This window comes from Sabethes cyaneus, chromosome 1 (genome assembly GCF_943734655.1).
Source record: "Sabethes cyaneus chromosome 1, idSabCyanKW18_F2, whole genome shotgun sequence".
Classification (NCBI taxonomy): Eukaryota; Metazoa; Arthropoda; class Insecta; order Diptera; family Culicidae; genus Sabethes; species Sabethes cyaneus.
Genome location: NC_071353.1, coordinates 122025888 through 122039092, shown reverse-complemented (window position 1 = coordinate 122039092; position 13205 = coordinate 122025888). Strand labels below are relative to the sequence as shown.

The window sequence follows — 13205 nt, the reverse complement described above, 5'->3', positions numbered from 1 at the left end:
ACTCTTCAATACGTCGGAGAGCACTCGAGTGCTTTCTTGGAAGTTGAGAGATCGGCAGTTCCATGTGCCGAGTTTCCAATCCATAGTCCTTTTTCGTCGCGTGGGTCTATTCCGATTGTTCCAGTAAGAATTTCCTTGTTTTTCGTTCCGTGCTTTAGTATTTTTCGTGATGGCGGCTTGCAATGCCTGCTACACCAACCTCCTGTTTTGCCGGAGGGCCAACGAAGCTCGAAAGAGTCCTCCTTTCCTGTCGGCATACGACCTTGGCTTCCACCGTGGTTGGTTACCCGATCTCCACCAAGGTCGCTCGTATCCTGGCTGGTACCACGAGAAGGTAGGGATAGGAGTTGCTGAATAAGAGGCTATTAACCACTGGAGGGTCTATTTTAAGCCTACAGGTGCACAATGCACCGACGGTACGCATTATTCAGCCGTTTACCAGCCTAACAAGTAGATTATCTACAAGTTGATTATATCTAAGTGCTCTTAGATCATCTCGAACAGTATCCACGTGTCACGCCCACTAAGGACAACAGATCTAATATCTGCTTTGTACATAAGATGCACTTTGTACGGAGGCTCAAACTGTTCGACTGCAAAATCTTATGGAGTTCACAATAAGTTCGCTGATAATAAGTTTTCTAATCTCACCCCAAGGTACCCAAGGTAGACATGGCTATCGACTGTCAACGGAACCGCCCAATTAGCTTCGAGATAGGTATGCTTGTCTAACAAAACCAGTCGTCGTATGTTCGAATCTCGGCTAGGCGGTGGTTACTAGATAGAGTCAGTAGAATCGTTACATTGGCCTCGTAATTTTCCTGTACTCTAACAGCCGGCTGCGAAGTCTGTCGATAAAGAAGGGTAATGTCTAATGACGGTTTAAGCCCACGGCTTTGCTTTGCTGTCAACGTTGTTTACCCCAGAAAATTAATTGGTCGGAGCCATTCAAAATTGTGCCCCGCTTGTTGACGGCCGTTCGCCTTACAACACGCTCTAGCGCCAATGCTGAATTGAAGGTAAAAGAGAGCATGTTCGTGTCCAAGTCTCCTGCGATTTCGAACGGATATAATAGTCCATCCGAAATTCTCACACAACGCCGGATCCCGTCCATCGCAGCCATGATAAGTCTGGCCAACTATTACGAAGTTTTTGTCTGTTTATATTATTATAATAGGGCTTTTAAATCGATGTTTTAGGTGATACTTATAGGGACCCGGAATTCGCAGCACTTCTAAAAGGTCTGCCCTAAGGTACAGAATTGTTCTTTTACACTTAATAACTTGCAACAAATTTATTGGCCAATACCGATAGTCGATGAAAGATAATTTGGGAAAACACTTTTTAGGCGGCAATCAGGATAGTGATTACTTTGTTGTTCTTACAGTGTGGGTATCGTCTTAGTTCTTGTAAAAACTTTATCCTGCCACTTCTCCGGTAGTTGTTTCGTATCCCAGAGCTGGATAATTAATTGATGCGTCCAGCTTGTCCGGGCCTATTTTGACAAATTTCCTTCTGATACCGTCCTTCCCTGCGGCTTCGGTGTTCTTCTGCCGCTGGCTACCTTCTTTAACTTCGGTTACCGCTGGGGTGATACGTCTCCGTTCGTTTGCTGCACCAATAAAGTCACTTCTCGCTTAATGCTACTTCTACGTTTCGATCAAAACACGATCGTCTATTAAAAAACGCTCCATCCTTATTTCTGCACATTTCGACCCGCGGTACAGAGCCCTTGTGAGATACACATGGTTTTTGATAGATCCTTGTCTATCCTGAGCAACGGTCCCTACGATAAAACTGAACCTTGACTTGAGAATTAATAGTAGAATGTTTCTGAAGCTCATCCTTATTTATCACAACTGTCACAAATATCTCCGAAAGATGTCGGATTGATGAGGTCGGTTGGGGGTTTAGGGTTAGTAAGGGGAAGCAAGCGTGATTCCAGACCCGGTTTGGATATCGAAGGAGCATTCTCAATGATTACGGGCAACGATAGAGGTACTAAGGTAAGGTAAAAGCAAACATGTAAGGTAAAAGCAAACATATGCTCGTCTGTGAATAAGATCGCCGGAATTGTTCGCTTGGGGAAATCTAAAATCTTGTGAGAGGGTTTGACTCGCAGCTTCCAGCAGATACCACCTTTCTTCGCCTTCGTACTGGATTCTCGGACGATATGTTAACATGTGGGTTGAAGATAATAAATATTTAAATTAAATTCAAGCAGTAGAGTTGTACCTTTCATTTCTAGAAAGATTCTACTAGAGAAAATCTGATTGTAGCAAGTTATGTCCTTCGTTATTACTTACCCGAAATCATAGAAAGCGTATATTTTTTCCCATTTCTCAGCAAACTCAATGTTAAAACTTTTTTTTTATTTAAAAAGCTAAATGGGAGAAGTTTACTAAAACAAATATTTTTCAAATTTCGATTACAGGTATGAACGTGAACATCCGTGAAACGGGCAGCCACGTAGAAATCGAGCCAAACCTTTACACGGCCGCCTTCAGCTGCGAACTGGAAGCCAGCGCATATCCTATGTGGTCCATCATCTCGCACCTGAAGGACCCGTCGCACGCTCCACTTGCGAAAAAGTTTATGCTCTTCTGCGTGAACTACCTGCAGGATTGGTTGGATGCGGTCAATTTCTATCTACATCCGAAGTTCGACAAGGTATGATTTAACGTCGTTTACCTGAGAAAGAATTTGGCTACAAATTTTTATTTATTTTCTATTTTTCAGGACGAGCTGTACCGAGCATCGTTTCATTTTCCACTCCATCGCTATCTCGCCGCATTCATATGTCAAGGTGTGAAACGAATGGGAATGTCACTGAGTGATATTCTTCCGTCCGCGGAGCTGCTGCCAATGCTGATGATGCATCCCCTGCGAGTACAGGTGAGTTCTATTCAACAATTTCCGCAAAATTCAATTCATAGAGCTTTCCCAACAAATGAACAACACGACAAAACTTCGGACAGGATTGTTTTATTAGCACATAGAGTGTAATAATTAACATTTGAGATAATTTTATGTTACTGAACTTTTTTGGGATTGCCACCTACGGGCCTACTTAAAAGCTAATACTTCCTAGAGGTTATTTTCACTCTGCTCAAACCGTGAAGGTTTCACTCTCTCAGCCCCGCAATTGCCGTTCTTCGGCTTCTATTTGATCGATCGGTGCTTGAACGTGTGGTCCAAAATCATACGTAAGCACTTTCGGCGCAATAAAGCCGCCAAATTTAGGTCTTCCCTTGTGGAACAAGCCTGCCCCGGCCAGTGGAACCGGCTTGGTCGGTACCACTGGTTGAGCATCCAGGAATGGCACCGTCGTTTGAGACGCATCCATTCCGCGGTCGCTTTCGCGGAAACGAATGAACTGATTGCTGACCGAATCCGGAATGGATTTCGACGGGGTCAGCAAGGGAACGTGAGGCCGGTCCAGTTTGATTTCGGTGCTAAAAAATTGTTAGCATTAAGTTTTTGTTGTTGTGTTAAAGAAACTTTTACTGAACTCACCGTTTATCCTCGCTATGCTGGGTCTTGTCGCTACCAATCCAGATGCTCTTATCCGGGTCAACCAGCTGTCCAGTGGCAAAGTCCATTTCAGTCATCCGTATCTCCATATTAAGGTGGGATCCCAACAAACGGAATCGCACTCCCGTCAGCACGTAGGAAGGCAAAACCGCAAGGTCATCTAAATCCAGAATTCGATTATCGTAGCTTAGTGAGTGATAGTCCCGACCGTTGCGAACATTCGGCGATAGGATGTTATATGACTCGGCATCTACCCACTCTAGGGTTCTGTTGTCGATCTGACCCCGAGGTAAAAGTGTTCCCTGCTGTACAATCAAATGAATGATACGATTTTTCTTCACAAAACGCAGTCCCGTTACGATTCTGTTTAAAAATTAAATATTAAAATCAATTATTTGAAAGTAAATAAGGGCTACCCACTTATTGTTCATGACATCCGATACCGATTGCTTCATGTTGATGTACCGATCCGAGCGCGGGCCGGCGTCATCGCACAAACAGAAGCAGTAGCTGCAGTGCCAGAACAACCATCTCCACCAGGAATCCACCTTGGTCGTTCCCCGGCTGCAGTGTTTCTTTTGACCCAATACCATTCCATTCTCGTACTCAATATATTCATACCGTCGGCTGCTGCTGGTAGCTGCCGGACAGATCCACATATCCGAGTCCATGTACTCGCAGCTGTACATTTTGCCAGCGCACTTCGGTTGCTTCGAACAGTACAGATCCTTATAGCACTGCTCTTGCTTTACGCCCCAGTTGTAGTAGGCACAATTTTCCTTGCAAGTGTTGTCCGTGTTCATGTCCACTTCGTTCTCCACGTAGCCCTGCAGCAGCCGGGTAAACTGAAGGAACGTTTCACCCTCTTTCTGCTGCGTTCGTTCCGGATCGCATCGCCAGTACTCGCGGCTGGCTTGCTGCATAACCCGCTGCAGTAGCGCCTGCGTTCGGCTGGTACGGTCCTCGAAGCGGCGTCGCATTAGTTTGGCTTCCGCCGTGAAGTTTCCTGTTCGAAATGAGAGAGAGAAAGAAAAAGAAATTGTAGAACCATTGTTTAGGCGAGAGTTCACGGGTAGATGGCGTCGGTTGTGGCGCAATGTTGTCTGCTATACGAGTATGTTGTCCTTATCGTCCAGAGAGTAACGAGTGCCTTTCCCCCGGTTGAAAGGAATGTTCCGCGAATAATTGTGTGCGATGAAAGTGAAGTGATGTAATCCTTATCAGTCGCCGATAAGCCTGCTTCTAGGAAATGGAATTACCTGTTGTTGCTATTTCAACTTTCAGTTTGCTTGTGTTGTATGGTGATTAATTGATTCTGCAATTATAGTCAGAAACAAATAGTCTATCGTGACCTGCGATGTAAAGAAGGTTTTGAGCAGTCAAATACGATTGGGGCATTAAGCTGAAAGAAAGGCTTATTTTCTGCATTTGTCAGACTCATGAAAGTATTTGTTCATCGACAAACTAGGAACCTAAAGTGTAATCTAGTCACATACTGACATCACCTAAAAGTAAATTCTGTGTAGCAGAAACGCTTCAAGATAAACTCAACCAGACGATGTCTTTCACACTTGTTAAGATGATTTATTCAATTCACGGCGCGCAATATTGTCAACCCAGAAAGGTAAAGTCTTGAAAGGTGCTTCACCTCACGGTAGTAAATCAGGAGACGAGTGCTCCTTAATGTACGAAATTATGTACCTAAACAACGAGTTCATCGATCTTTATGACAGCGATAAGGTTGGAGAGTATCAGAAAAATTTAGTTGCTTCGAAGGCACGCGACTTTAAGGAATTCAATAAATTGCTGCTTGCGCTGCCCAGACCTCCCCACCTGACAAGCATGCTGTTGGACATATTGTACTCTTGTTTCTTTGTTCGCCATCCTCTACTTCTCCGGCCAACAGTGAGTGAAGCGACATTGAATAAATAGTAGAACGGTATTATACAGCCATATATACAGCCACGTACGATGTACGTGAAAACTGGCTAAGTACACAAAAGCGATGATTCATTTGGATTCGAATGTGGATAGAGTAAAGCTGTTCTGTTGAGCGATTAATCTGATGCTGTAGGCTCGTGTATGATACGTGTGTCATGTGTATATTTGCAATCTTTAGATCGCTTTTATTGGCACTCATTACCGACCGGAATTCGAGAAAAATCAACGTAAATATGCAAACCTGAATGTCTTACCTTTTCCATAGGCCTTGAGCAGCATCCACGAGAACTGCATCATCGAGTATCCCTTCAGCTCGGTAATCGAAATCGCGTTGTACAGCTGATACAGCACCTGCTGTGCTGACAGTCCAAAGCTGCATATCGTTGATTTCGCTTCCTGTACCACACAGTTACGTAGAGAAACAGAAAAAATAAACACAATTAATACAGTACGGCATGGACAGGTATCTAATTAGAATCGCACACAACGACCCGTAAGGTGACACAGCTAGTTTGAGCCAAACATGAACAACGAAAACAAGATACAAAGCAATTATTACCAACTGTGCCTTGTAGTACAATCCCTGACGAATCATAATCATATCGATCTGCTCCAGGGTGGCGTTCACCGGAAACTGTGGATCCCCCAGCACCGTATCGGCTAGGTCCATGCTGGCCAGCTTGAAGTCGGCATCATCCGCCGGTAGATTGTTCTTGTTCTTCAGGAACTGCCGCAAGGCATCGAACAATTTGTGCACATTTATCAAGTCTTGCTCCAGCAGTTGCCATTCATAGAATCGCTTCAAAATAAAATAATCATCCTCGTCGTAGGTTCCATCCGGTCCCAAATCGTCGTTGGCAAAGCTGGAGTAGATATTAATCAGTTCCTTCAGCACAATGTTACGCTGCAAAGCTTGATCGTCTTCTTTCTGATTATCGACCTTATCGATTTGATTAACTATGGTCCACGCACGGCTTTCCAGCTCGAAATACCGATGTCGAAGATTATCCACGTCGGTTGAGCCTTTTAGCTTCCGAGCGGCTTCACAGGGTGAGCTCGCGATGGTCACCACCACTGCCACCGCTATTGCGATCAACCACTTCATGTGGCGCTTTTATCCGTCCTGAGCAGTTAATTCTAGACGTTCATTTCCTTTCTTTGATGCCTGGGAGTAGCGGCCTCACACCGCACCGCACACGTTCGATTCACACAACGACGACTGACTGACTGACGATACGCGCGGCGGAGGAATGCTTCCGACTCGTAGTTGTGACGAAACTTCGCGAGCTACTAGTTAAATAATAAGGTGTACAGTGTTATTATTGTGAAGTTTGCATTGTGAACCGATGGATAACTGATGATGAGTGTGATTTGCGATTTGAGCTGCTCACAAGGCTTAGCAAATTGTTGAAGTCGTCTCTACTAGTCAGTTTGAAAACTTCCTTAAACGAATACCATACCATTTTAAAACAAATTAATTTCGTCAAATCTTTACTATTTAATGTAAATGTAAAGCAAATCATAGCGCAAAAAGGAACATATTTTCTGTGCCTTTTTCAATTTTGATGGGCATCATATTACCCGGTCAGTAGTGTTCGAGACTGTCTACTACAGGGGAACAAGCACATAAGCAAACCTTTGGCAACGTTTGCTTTTTTCGCGTTATGTTTAGTTTGCATCGTTTTGTATTTATTTATTTTACTGTGTCGTTTGTTTTGGATTGAATCGAAATACTCGCAGCTGGTAGTGGAATGTTGAATTTAACTGGTTCTTCGATTTTCCGGGAAATGGCACGATCAAATATTAGGTTGAGGTTGGATTTTCAACGAGGACTGCGTTGTTATGCGATACCTCGTATCAACATTGATAACATTGATTTAAGATAAGGTGGTACTTGGAAACGCAAAATTTATACTTTTATGGAATGCTTCCGTTTTTTTATAAATATTTATGTCGTTCGAAAACGATCTATCTGATAACAGTTAGTGTTGGCGTGAGAAATAAAGCAATGTGAACATGATGCTGTTATTTAATTATATATGTATACTGTAGAAAAGTAATCAAATTCAATTTCAATTCGAATGACATCATGATCGGTGTTTATTCAAGTGAAGGAGAGGGTGTTAGCAAAAGCACTAATTTTCCAATTCTTTTGTGCAAATTATGTAATTAGCAGTCACCGTCACGTCTGAAGTGTGTAGTCGTGTTGCTTTGTAGCGAGGCAAAAAGGATGTCCTTTTTGTGCCAGAAATTCTGAAGATATTATATAGATGAGCCTGCTGCAGATTAAGTAAGTAAGGTGCTCTAAAATTTAAAACTCAAATAAATATTGGTGTCATTATCGGCTGCTGCTTTCTCATGTTGTCCTCTATTCTTGAAGAAAACTGGTTTTAGTTCGATACTTGTTCAAAACAATTTCTCATCAGCAGTAACATTTTTTTTGTTGGACATCTTTTTTAAAGCCTTCAAAGACATAATTATAATTCTTTTTTATTTTTCTAAAATAAAATATTTTGCAATTTTTTTTTTGCTTAAAGAATAGAACAATTTATCGAAAGGTGTACAGCACTCTTAATTAATATATGTTGCTCAATTTTTCTCAATCTGCCACCATATCCTCTATATATCGGCAGAAAATGGTAATAGTTAGTTTCCTCGCCAGAACATGGAAAATAGTGCGTGAGTAGGTCGAAAATAGAAGTTGACCGATGAAAGCACAAATTTTGCATAGAAAATTGCGAATGGCAGCTTGTGAAATTAGTGTTATTTTGCTAAATTTTAAAAGTTTTTAGAGGTACCGTAGGGCAGTAAACTGGGACCATTTTGGTTCTTTGTGTTCAAGAATGGTAAAATATTGCAACCCATTGCAGTTTTTTTTTTTCAAGAGAATCTTACTTACATCTCGAGAGCCCTGCTTTCAGCATCCCAAGAGTACCTATTCTCAGTAAAGACGATTCGTTTACCGAGTTATAGGTATGCCTACGATTAGTCATTATCGAGTAATAATCACCTATGATGCTTGATGCATTCGCATACGTATACTCTGGTTTCACGAGGAAGCCAATTTATACGAAAAAACGGTTTTTTTCTCATTTATTCGTAAATCCCACTGAAACTGAATCTTTTTTGTTTGTCTGAGCAGCGTTTCATCATAAATGACAAAGCAAAATTATATTTTTGAATCGACATTCTGGCTAGAGCAATTATTTTATGCTTTTGTAGCCTAATGTGTTGAAAAATTTACATCCATGACCTCAGAACCACACTGCAAAATCACTGATTGGCTGATTCACTGATAAATGCACCGTCTTGCAATCATTCTTTTCTCGTATTTCGATATTTTTCGTATTTGGATGTCGAAGCCAGATGCACTTGGTTAACCTTCGTATGGCCACGCCGGTTAACCACGCGGTTAACCTTCGGAATGGCCACGCCGGAGCAAAATCATCAGATAGAGCCAAAACAATGAAAAACGAACTTCCGGAGTAATTTCATAAATTTAGATACCCATTTTGCCAGTGTTGCAATCCAAACAGTTCTGTGGCCACAGGAGGTCCCATGGGAACTTGCTCCAGAATGGTCATTCCGAGGATAAATCATTATACTGTTTTAAAACTATGAAAAATGACCTTTCGGAGTAATTTGAGGAATTTTGGATACCCATATTACTATGATTACATCCAAAATCATAAAAAGTGCTTTAATCCCGGAACACATCCTCGCAATACCGGACTTCCGGAAACCAGATGAACCAATTCCGGTACTGTTGTAACTCCTGGAACTGGAAGCGGATAAGTTCCTGAATCTTTAGGTGGTAAGATGGTCCAAATCGGTCAAATATTGCCAAAGTTACAAGCATTTCAATTTGCCAAGGGTACCCGGGTACCCTTGTCGAGCACTTAAATGGTAAAAAATTTCGAAGTCCCCCCCCCCCTTTCCTCCCCCTTAAGTGCTACATGAAAACTTATTTCATAAAAAGTTGTAATTAAGCAAGTTCTAAGATGTCACTGAGTTTCAGTATCCTGGGTCGAAGAAAACTTTAGAATTTCTTACTTTGAAATCTGAAAAGGTCCTAGGGTCAGGGCCTTTAATTATCACCGAATTTCAAACAAAACAGAAAATCTTTTTTCTTAGCATACATTGTTTTTTATGCCTCTGAGTTTCGTATGTACAACTGCACAAAGATTTTCATCGTAGTATACAAGTTCAATATATCGTGAAAATAGAACAGGAGAAAGTGATTTTCAAATCCACAAGGTGATATTCACTTCAGGAAAAAAACAATTTTAAATGCAGTAAATGAAAAGAAAAATCTTATGTCCAACAGCTGAACGCAATAGATGCTAAATAACAACATAATTTTTTTTTATTGATTTTCACTGCTCAAACGTGAATATCAGTTTGTTACAATATCACAGGGCGCTGATATTGTATATTCTCGTGCATGAAGTTCATGCTTGCTGCATTTAGTTATTATGTACGTTTGATCAAAGCAAGCAGATTTTCAATGCAAGGTAGACTGATAATCCAGAAGTTTGAACGCTATGCTGATGAATATTAACAGCACTGCCTAGGGTACCCTGTCGAACACATAACGGTTAACAAAGCAATCGTAATGGAAAAATAAATGCGCGGTATTAGGATGAAGTGCTTCTTGTTATGCACTAATTCTGTGGTATTTTTAACCACTAGAAAAATTATAGGAATAAATATGCTTGCATAAAATTCTATGATTGACTTATGACTTACATCTGGGTGAATAATATTACATGTTGACAATTTTGAAATCCACGAGTATATTAAACAGAAAATAGTTTTTTATTCAACATCACATCGTTAGCTCAGTGACTAAGCGGCAGTGAAAAAATGACAGGACAACGGATGTGCCTTTGACTTTAATTTTTTTTCGGAATGTCCAAGAAAGGAGTCGTCAAATGACTTAGCTTGGATATTATTGTTTATATTAGTGAACGTTTGAGGTCATAATCTCATAAAATTCTAGTGAGACTTGCAGGGTATTGATAAATTTGTTCGAATTTAATTTGAGTGATATTAGACATTGCGTGGTATTAGAATTCATCCTCCGCGCTTATACTTCGTTCTTCTGTTTCTCAAACACTATGAGAACTCGCAGGTTCAAGCATTGTCCACAAGCGTCCGCAGCGTGACACATTTTTCCAAAAAAATTCATATTTTTTGATGACAGCTACCAATCAACGAGCTCATCAATCCATTTAAAATGTATGCCCTTCTAGGTGTCTGGAAAAATAGGGTTCACTCGTTTTGGTTACATTCTAAATTGGTTACAACCATTAACACGCACTAGTATTCCACTAAACTTGTTGGTATTTGTTAACGATGATGATGTACAGAGAGTATTAACATCGCACGTAATTGCTGAACCATTCATTGTTGTTTAAATATTTACTATCAGATTAAGCTACACGATATAAACTCGTCAGCTGTCATGCCAGCTGAGAAGCTAACTAGTTGTGTCTTTCCACTAATTGTAAGTCCTTAATTACGGAAGTTAGCCGGAATCAAAAAATGGGAAAAAGTGGGAATTTCCCACTGTTAATCGATATACCCTTTCGCTGAAAAGATCCTTGACCTAATAATGCACAGGAGTGCCACGGGTAGTATTAGATTAGGATTATTCATTGTTTTAAAATAAAATAACCCCATCCCGCTTTATCACCGGCTTAGCAAATGCTACGTAGCCCGTCGATAATGTGCTGGTATTTGCTTTTTCGCTGTCGACTCTATGGTACGGTGCAAAAACTTTCACGCCAATTGGTACACATTGTGGCCTTTATTAGCATACTTTTCCATTTTATACTCGGTGCGACAGAAACCGTTGTATGACTCACACTGATTTTGTGCTGCATTCAGCAGTAAAGGTCAAACATTTCACTTCATCATAACATAGATTACTGTCCCATTCGACATTTGATAACAAGTTCTTCTAGTCAGAGTCACTTTTCCAACAACTACTAGCACGAACTTTCCTTTACTACGAATGGACGGCTCAAGAATAATTGCTTCACAATCACCAGCTGATTTCCTATGCCCACCCCGGGAACTGGTTATTTAATAATATCGAACCGTGCTGACAGATGTGACTGTACGTTGCATGTGGTCAACCGTTCGGTCTGGTCTGTAGAAAAATAAAAACCTAGGGGTGAATGAAACTTCTACCCTCGCAGAGCATATTGCTGCGAAACAGATGTACGGTTTGCACAGGTCATGCACTTCCCCATCCCATTGTGAGTTCCGTCCGTCGGCAGCGTCACCGAGGTAAAAAGCTCTTTGTTTTTGTTTTTTCCCTCATGGTTTCACTCTAATCGTCTGCCTGAGGTATGCATATCTTGGCGGAAACCATCACCACCGTCTCCGTTGTTCTCGGTCGCTTTTTTCTTCTACAAGGAACAAACAGTCAATCCGTCGTACTGGTTTGATTCTACTGCGTACACGATATGACCTTGGCATTATCGGCGAGCAGCGTTGATACATCAGAATCATTTATTATGTATTCGTTCATGTCGTCATTAATTTATACTGCAGCTTGTTGTCGCAAATCACACTCAATCTAGAACACGGTAGGGCACAGAAAATCGTTCAGATTCCTTTACTTTTTTCGGAAACAGATCGGTACACTTAGGTTAAAAAACACTCGCGGATACTTATGTATTCACTGATTATTACCAACAAACAGCTACGCTAAAATATATAACTTGTTCTGATACAGCGATCGACGGATCAGCGCGAAAACACGTTCGATCGACTGGATTTTTGCTCACGGAATGAATGAAAGGCAGTCAGCCAGCAGGCAGAGCAAGTTGATGGAATTCATTTTGAAGTAAAGCGAGAGCGAAAGAGAGTTTACTATACCACTATATAAGCAAACAATATCCGGCTCGGCAGAATGAGCAAATGAGTTCTCCAGGCCATTTGTTCTAGTACTGCGCCGTGCGCCGTGACAGTGACATCTGCATTTGATAAACTAGCTAAAGTAGCTACCGGTTAATGTCCTCTGAAGCATCTGAATAAGTTGTAGACAATCATTAATTTGGCTATTTGTGAACATACATTTAATCCATGTGTTGACTATGGATGTGGTTAAGAACTCGAAATTTTTAGAACTTTCTTGTACTTCAATGAAATGAATTACTTCAGTTCTAGCTTGTACCAACACATCGTTAAATATCGCTGTTGCTTTACATTTTCACGAACATTTTCGGTGTCCAAAGAAGCCATTCCGTACGGTTCATGGAAGGAATTTGTGTATGAACATAATCACAACATAATTTCAAGTTTCACTGTCGTCAGCCGGTTATGTGAGATATGCTTGGCGCTGTTGCTGTTTAAGGCAGTTGACCGATATGCGATAAGTCTTGAAATGGTTTCTATTTTCCTAAGAAAACAAAAGATACGGACGGGCAACTAATCGCATCGCCGGCGAAAGACCTTTCGGACAGAGCCGTGCTATTGGCGGTCAGATGACGACAAAAAATAAACAAAAATGAAAAAACAGGCGTCAGCAAAAATTTCGAACCTTTTTTTGATGTTTCCCCGATTTATGAAAACAATTTAGGTAGAATAATTTCTTAGTAAAATCTCATTACTTAATATTTGTACCTGATATGTCCTATTAGGTCACACAGGGCAGACGTCTTCCCTGCCTGTATATGTTGGGTCAATCAACTGCTATTATCGCTCGAACAAAGTTC

The 13205-nt window shown here is 41.1% G+C and overlaps 2 protein-coding genes across 5 annotated transcripts in view; one reads left to right on the top strand and one right to left on the bottom strand.

Annotated features, from left to right (window-relative positions):
• Window positions 1–13205, top strand: part of LOC128732573 (E3 ubiquitin-protein ligase Ubr3) — a 111186-nt gene that overhangs the window by 77274 nt on the left and 20707 nt on the right. The window contains exons 6-7 of the mRNA XM_053825847.1: window positions 2435–2670; window positions 2740–2895. Of these exons, the coding sequence (XP_053681822.1) occupies window positions 2435–2670; window positions 2740–2895 (392 nt within the window). The remainder of the gene's footprint in view (window positions 1–2434; window positions 2671–2739; window positions 2896–13205) is intronic.
• Window positions 2975–12279, bottom strand: LOC128732574 (uncharacterized). Of its 4 annotated transcripts, none has more exons than XM_053825851.1 (6): window positions 12181–12279; window positions 6035–6765; window positions 5730–5871; window positions 3955–4540; window positions 3517–3897; window positions 2975–3455 (listed from the first exon to the last, which is right to left on the bottom strand). In XM_053825851.1, the coding sequence occupies exons 2-6, from the start codon at window positions 6578–6580 to the stop codon at window positions 3134–3136; spliced, it is 1977 nt and encodes a 658-aa protein (XP_053681826.1). In that variant the 5' UTR covers window positions 6581–6765; window positions 12181–12279; the 3' UTR covers window positions 2975–3133. The 4 variants fall into 4 exon arrangements, with proteins under 4 accessions (XP_053681826.1, XP_053681827.1, XP_053681824.1 ...); XM_053825852.1 differs by having other exon boundaries at window positions 6035–6762; XM_053825849.1 differs by having other exon boundaries at window positions 12108–12267.